The 7,268-nt window shown below is 54.9% G+C and overlaps 1 protein-coding gene across 1 annotated transcript in view; it reads right to left on the bottom strand.

Moving 5' to 3' along the window:
- The window catches only part of BMP8B (bone morphogenetic protein 8b), a 30,143-nt gene extending 23,384 nt beyond the window's left edge, over positions 1-6,759 (bottom strand). Inside the window, exon 1 of the mRNA XM_053920601.1 lies at positions 6,053-6,759. Coding sequence (XP_053776576.1) covers positions 6,053-6,386 — 334 coding nt within the window. The 5' untranslated portion in view covers positions 6,387-6,759. The remainder of the gene's footprint in view (positions 1-6,052) is intronic.
- Positions 6,760-7,268: the final 509 nt, after the last annotated feature.

Genomic DNA, 7,268 nt, shown 5'->3' on the forward strand with positions numbered 1-7,268 from the left:
GGGGCGGTGGGGGGGGGTGTCAGAGACGCTTTTCTAGAAGCCATATTTGAGAGTGGACGAATTTTGACAACCAGAAATGGAGCAGAGTGTTCCAGTTGAAGGAAGAGAGGTGGGAAATAATGTGCCAGCTCCCATACTTAAGAACTGACCTGTGTTAGGCACCATAATGGGCGCATTACACACGCCATTTCTGCGCCTTCCCAGGCAGCCTGATCCCAGAGCAGCCTGATCCCAGAGCAGCCGGATCCCAGAGCAGCCTGATCCCAGAGCAGCCGGATCCCAGAGCAGCCGGATCCCAGAGCAGCCTGATCCCAGAGCAGCGCTCTTCCCTAGTTGGAGAAGGGGTGTCAACAAACAGCGCAGCCCTCGTCAGACTGGCTGCCATTTCGAGCAGTGCCAGGCAGTTGCTACGGTTTTTAATGCCTTACCCACTTAACCACTGTACTGTGACACAGGTATTGTCTCAATTGTGAAGGTGGGGAAACTGAGATGCAGAGATTTTAAGTAAACTCTTCACCATCTCACAGCTCTCGAGTGGCAGACCCGCGATTAAAAACGCAGTGTGTCCTCGTCCAGAGCGATTGACCACTCTGATCTCTGAGCCCCAGGGCCGGCTCCCCCGATGCCGTGATCCAGTTTTCACTGTGGGTCTGGGGACCCAGGAATTGGGTCAGTCACTTATACTCTTTGAGACTCAACTTCCTCCTCTACCTACTGGGGGTGAAAGTAGTCATTTACCCCAGGAGGCTGAAAAACACTGAGTAGAGGAAGGATGGGGAGGAGGAGTTAGTCATTAGGGATTTACAGGGCACACCATCCTGGTGGCCAGATAGGGACCCACTTTCAATTCTTCGGAAGAGAAATACCTTTGGAAACCATCAACAAAATGAAAAGGCTACCTAAGGAATGGGAGAAAATATTTGCAAGCCACATAGCTGATAAGGGGTTCATACCCCAAACCTAGAAAGAACTCATACAATTCAGTAGCAAACAACAACAAACAATCTGATTTAAAAATGGGCAGGAGAACAAAATAGACATTTTTCACAAACAAGACATACAAACAGCCAACAGGCAGATGGAAGGGTGCTGCTCCACACCGCTAATCACCAAGGCAAGTCAGGACCACAGTGAGAAACCATCCAAAAGACAAGGCAACAGGTGTGAGCGAGGGCATGGAGAGAAGGAAACCCTGCGTACTGTTGGTGGGGGTGTAAACAGGTGCTGCCACTGTGGAAATCCTTATGGAGGCTCCTCGAAAACTTAGACATAGAACATATGATCCAGCAGTCCCACTTCTGGGTGTATGTCCAAAGGAGAGGAAAACAGAATATTGAAGATGTATCCTCGCTCCGTGCTCATTGCAGCGGTATTCACAAAATCCAAGATACAGAAACAACCTAAATGTCTATCCATGAATAAATGGATAAATAAGATATATTTTAATGGATATTACTCAGCCATGAGAAAGAAGAACATTCTGCCATTTTTGACAACATGGATTAACTTTGAAGGCATGATGCTAAGTGAAATAAGCCAAAGATAAATACTGCATGGTATCATTTATATGCGGAATCTTTTTTTTTTAAAGTCAAGCTCATAAAGCAGAGCAGAAAAGTGATTGCCAGGGCTGGGGATGGGGAAATACAAAGAGGCTGGTAAAATGGTACAAACTTTCAACTATAGATAAATAAGGTCTGGGGATTTAATGTAAAACATGGCGACCCTGGCTGATAGCACTGTACTGTGTAACTGAAATTTTCTAAGAGAGTAGAACTTAAACGTTCTCGCAAAAAAAAAGATTACTATGCCATGGATGTGTTAATAAATTGGATGGGGGGAGAATTCTTTAACAATGCATACACATATCCAATGACCACAATGTATATTTTAAATACCTTACAATTTTATATGTCAATAAAACTGAAATAATTAATTAGTTTTTTTAAGAGAAATACCGGACATGTGGTCACTCTAATAGTAAATTTTTTAAGATGGATACAGGATTTACTGTTAAATAAAAAACAAAGTAGCAAAACAGCAGGCATTTACGTCCTACTTTGTAAAAAAAATAAAATAAAATGTTAGTATCTGTATCGATTAAATATCAGCACTGGTTGGGGAGCTATACCAAAGGATTAAAATGATGATTTTCTCTGAGGCAGAGAAAGAATTACTAGGGGCTTCCATATTATGTTTCTAAACACATAATCTGAGTTTTCTGCAATGAAATTCTATAATAAATCTATATGATGTGAATTGTCTACAATGAGCATGCATTAGTTCTGTAAATCCCAAAACGAAGAAATTTTTTACACACGATTCTCAGTTTACAACATGCATTCAGTACAGTCCGATTCGGCAGCCCTTACTGGACCGAGGATGGCCCAGGCCTCAGGGTGGTGGAGAGGCAGCTCCTATGCAGGAAAAGAGCAGAGGATGTGGAGAGACCACCTGCTGTGTGGCCTTGGGAAAACTACCTAACTTCTCTGGGCCTCGTTCTTCTCTTTAAAGCCAAGATGTGACAGTAAGTGTGAGATGGAAATGAAGAAACAGACGTGGGGTCTGGGCATGGGGTCATCCCTCAGTGTCATCTCACATGACCCCTGAGCAGCCCCACAGAGTGGGTACCGTACCACACAACTATTTATTGAGTGAATTGGTGGGAAAAATGAAGGCATTCCCTAGTGAAGAACCAAAGAAAGTGACCCTGAGGCTCATGGAGGTAAAGAGTCAGCCCTTCAAGGTCATAGGGCTGAGCAGGACCTGGGCCACATCCCTCATTCCCACTGAGCCCTGCCTCTCCCACATCCAACAGCCTTAGTCTGTCAACAGCTCTGTCCCCAGTCGCCTGAGACCCCAGAATAAACTAGCCTGGTGCAGGGAAGGCTCAGGACAATAGCGAAGATGGTTCATTCATTCCTGGCTGTGTTTCTGCCTGCGCTGGTGTTCGTGCCTCAGTTTCTTAATCTGGATTTCGAGCACCTGTCACCACGTCGACATGAGGTGGAAGATTCAGGAGGAACAAGCAGAGTTGCTCCTTCCTGCCTTTCCTCCCTCAAGGGGTGCTGGGCCAGCCCAACACAGCCACAGGGTCAGAGCTGGGAGGCCCCTTGTTTTCCTGACCCCATCACTGAGTCTTAGACTGGATGGGAAAACAGAGGCCCAAAGAAGAGAAGGAGCCTGACTTGGGGTATGGAGGACAAGAACCTGGGGGTTGCTCCAGCACAGAGCTGTCCCTCCCTGATCCCAGGAGACACTAAGGACAGGCTCTATCGGCTCCACATGAGTATCTGCCCCTATTACTGTGTTCTGGCCATAGGAAGACAAGTTCTAAAAGGCTGAGATTGACAGGCCAGGCAGGGCCACCAGGTCTAGCCACAGAGACCTAACCCATGGTCCAGTGACCTAGGAGAGGCCCCTGGCCACTGGGTCCCACAGGCTGCCGTTGATGGTCAGGGGCCTAGCCAGCACCAGGCCTGGCTTCTCAGGAGCCAGATGAGGCCGATAAGGGAGGTGGCTCAGGAGGCTGCAAGTGTGGGAGCCTGGGCGTGGGCGCTGATGGTTCAGGGGCCTGGGGCCTGGGCCTCCAAATGAGGAAAGAGTCCTGCTAGGTGTGTGATCCTTCACATCAGCCTAGGTAATTACCAGTTATAACCACTCTCCCTGAGATTTCTACTAGTGCAATTAGTACGTCAGAATAAAGAAGGCCCTCTGACAGCCGGCTGGGCCCGCCCACAACTGGGCTTCCACTGAACAAGGACAGGCTTGTTGATCCCACGGGCCTTAGATCTTAATGAAACATGCAGAGATGGTGGGGGAAGAAGCTGGGGCTGGAAACCACTGCCTGGATGATGTCATGTACTTGCTGTGTGGCCCCGGGCTGGCCATTCTGCCTCTCTGAGCCCATGAAATGAGGCTGGATGAAATGAGGACTTACAAAGCTATGGAACTTCAACTGCTAGTTTTTATTCTAAAAATGGGTGGAAACACCTCTGGTTGGCTTTTTAAATCTTTTCTGGGTTGCACATGTGTATGAGACGTATGGGGACATTCCTGTCACGTCCATCCCAGGGCTGGGCAGCAGCTGGGAGGAACCAGAGTCTGCAGTGATGAGGCCCAGGTTCATCCTAAGGGAGGGGGCTGGCTTTCTGCTCCTCCCATGCATCAACCATCACACAACAGCTCCGAGGATAATGCACTGCTCACTCGGAGCTGCATCTTACAAGGAGGGACCTGAAGTTCAGATCGGGGAGGGACTTGCCTAAGCTCACACAGTGGAGCCAGGAGGGGAACCAGGTCTCCCTGAGCTCAGGGCACTGCTTGGTTCACAGCCGCCGCTCCCACTAGGGCTGTGCACGCCTTGACCCAGGGGATGCTGGGGAAGCAGGACATGGGCTGGGCAGTGACTCACTGTAACAGATGGCTCCCTTGGGGGCATTTTCCGGGTGACTCCATCCACAGCTCTTCTTGGTTCTAAGCCCTGGGTCAGCTTGTCCCAAGGACAGAACTCCAGTCTCAGTTCCACATACTCTCTGTCCCTAGTCCCCACCCTGCCCTCGAACCAGGAAGGCAGCCTGGCATCGGGCTCTCAGCAGAGGTTAAGAGCTGCTCCTGCTGCTCACTCCCCCACCTCAGCCCACCACCAGCTCTGGGTTGAGAGGGACAGAGACCTCCTTGGCTGTTCCCTCTTCCTGCCCTCGTGTAGGAAGCAAATGGCTGAGACCCCACACTACCTGCTGCTGCTCCAGCGCCTGGGCTCCTTTGCCTAAACCCCTCTGAAGGTTCCCTGCACCCTGAAAGCCTGCCCTCCCATCAGCAGAAATGTCCTGGAGAACCAGATGTAGGGCCACACAACCTGGGCCTGTGCTGGCTCGGCCACACAGAGGCTGAGCTATCCTGGGTGTGACATTGCCTCACCCATCCTCACTGTCCTCATCTGGGAGATGCGGATGAACAGCCTGGCTGTTAACTGGGTTGTTGGAGGAATCAAGAGTGGTTCTGTAGGCAAAGGGAGGCTGGTGGCCTCGGCAAGGATCCTCTCCGGCTCTCCCTACCTCAAGCTGAGCTGTAGCCCTTGGGTCCAGTCTGGTGTCTGCCTGAGCCCACACCCCTGTCCTTCCCTTGCCACACACAGGAGACAGAGTGAATAGGAGACAAATATTCATGACTGTAGATTAAAGAGAGTTTAGGTAATGGAAAAAACATGTTTGAGAACTTAAGGGTAAATGGCTTCAACATTTGGCAGCAGAGAGGAAAAGCTGGCCTTTGCCTGGGAGAACAGTGAGGGCCCAAGCTGCCCGTCCGGCTATTCCACAGACTGGGACACTCACTGCATGTCAAGCCCTGTCCCAGGTGCTGGGCGTGGGTGACAAGACCACAGACTGACCCACTGAGCTGAGCCTACTCCTTCCCCCCCCCCCCCGACCCCCTGGCAGCCACACCCCCACCTATGGTTCCAGAGCCCTGCCCCAGGGAAGAGGCTGCTGTGGACTTAGGACATCTGGGTTTTCCTCTCAGGCTGTGGTCATTTTGGTGATGTGCCCCGGTTTTCTACAGTGAACTTTGTCCCTCTCCGCAGTGCTGCCCTTATCACAGCGACAGCATCACAGCCTCTGTTTACTCATCTGTCTCCGCAGGACCAGACTGTCTTCCTGGCACTGCCCAGGTCCACCTGACGTTACATGATTCCTAGTCTTGGGTGTGTTTGGGGGCGGAGTGACTGTACACGCCCCTGGGGCTCACATTCCTGCGTCTGCCCCGCCCGACCCACACACAGCTCACTGACCCACACACCCCTGAGACCTGGCCACCATAACCTGGGCAGTTCCCACTCCCCTGTGGGGCCCTGTGCACCACGCTGTGACTCCTGGCTCACCGCAAGGGGCACCCACTGTTCAAGGTTGTGCACTCTCCCCTGCAGCCTGTGTTCCTCTCCAAGGAGCCACTTTGGGGGCGTCCGGACACTCGCTCGCCGTCCCCTCACGCGCATTCTCGCGGAGGTCGCACTGTCATTGAGTCATCGACGCCCATCCCCGGGGCCCGCACTCACCCATGTTGACAAAGCTCATGACCAGGTCGGCGCGGCCCAGGCCCCGCTCTCGGGGGCCACCGTCCTCGTCGTCGTCGCCGGCCATGGCGTGGTAGAGGTCCAACATGAAGAGTGGTGCGGACGCGGGCAGCCGAGCGGCGGCAGGGGGCGCACGGGGCCGGGGTCGCCCGGGCAGCCCGAGCACCGCCAGGATCTCGCGCTGCAGGTCGCGGCGCTCGCGCGGACCCAGGCGGCGCTGCGGGCAGCCGGCCGGGGGGCGCGGGCCGGGGCCGCCACCGCTGAGGGCGCACAGCGCCAGGCCAAGGAGCCACAGCGGCCCGGGGCGCGCGGCCATGGCGGGCGGGACTGGCCGGCGCTCACTCGGCGTTCATCCGCTTCGCCACGGGCCCGGGGCCGGGGGACGCCCGACGGCGAGCGGCGGGCCGAGATGGGGTCCGTGGGATGTGGCGGGAGTTGACCGCGGCTGCAGCGCCGTCCCTGGAGAGACCTGCGCGCGGCACCTGTCGCGGCTCTGGGTTGGGTGGCTGTGGCCGCCAACACCTGGGGCAGAGACTACTTCAGGGACAGCACACCGTCGGCCAATTTCTCTGCCACCACTGCGCCCTCCAGTCCGGCTGCTGCCGAGGCCCGCGCGGTCCAGGCGCTCGGGAAGGTGGGGACCCACGAGCTCCTGCTCAGCGGGACCAGGGCGGTCTCTGCCCCGCGCCCCAGCTTTGGCAGCCTTGGGTCCGGGCTCAGCCTCCGGGTCCCGCCCCCTCCGGCCCTGACCAATGGGGGCGCGGGGCGGGGCCAACGCCGCAGAACCCGTCCGCCCTCGGAGAGCTCTGAGTTGTAATTGCTGTCGTGGGTGGCGGCGCCCGGGAGATTCGACCTGCTAGTGGGTGGTGGGCGGACCCGACGAGGGCTCCACAGACCAGCCGACAGGGTCGCCTGGGTCGTTCTGGGCTGCCCACACAGCCGCTGGCCACGCCGGCGGGCGGGATCGGAGACTTCAGGGTGGCGGCCGGGTGAAGAGAAAGCAAGAAACTTGTGGCCAGCGCCCTTCCAGCCTTGGTCTGGCCAGCGAGTGACCCGGCAGCCCCGCCTTAGTGCGCTGTGTCCCCCAGCACCCGAAACAAGGCCTCAGTCCCGTCTGGAAGGGCTCCGTGGATGCCAGCCAGGGGCGGAGAGTGGGCGCCTTCTTCTGCTCGCACAGCCGGTTCCAGGTTCCCCGCCA

The sequence above is a fragment of the Desmodus rotundus genome, chromosome 3, assembly GCF_022682495.2.
Source record: "Desmodus rotundus isolate HL8 chromosome 3, HLdesRot8A.1, whole genome shotgun sequence".
Taxonomy (NCBI): domain Eukaryota; kingdom Metazoa; phylum Chordata; class Mammalia; order Chiroptera; family Phyllostomidae; genus Desmodus; species Desmodus rotundus.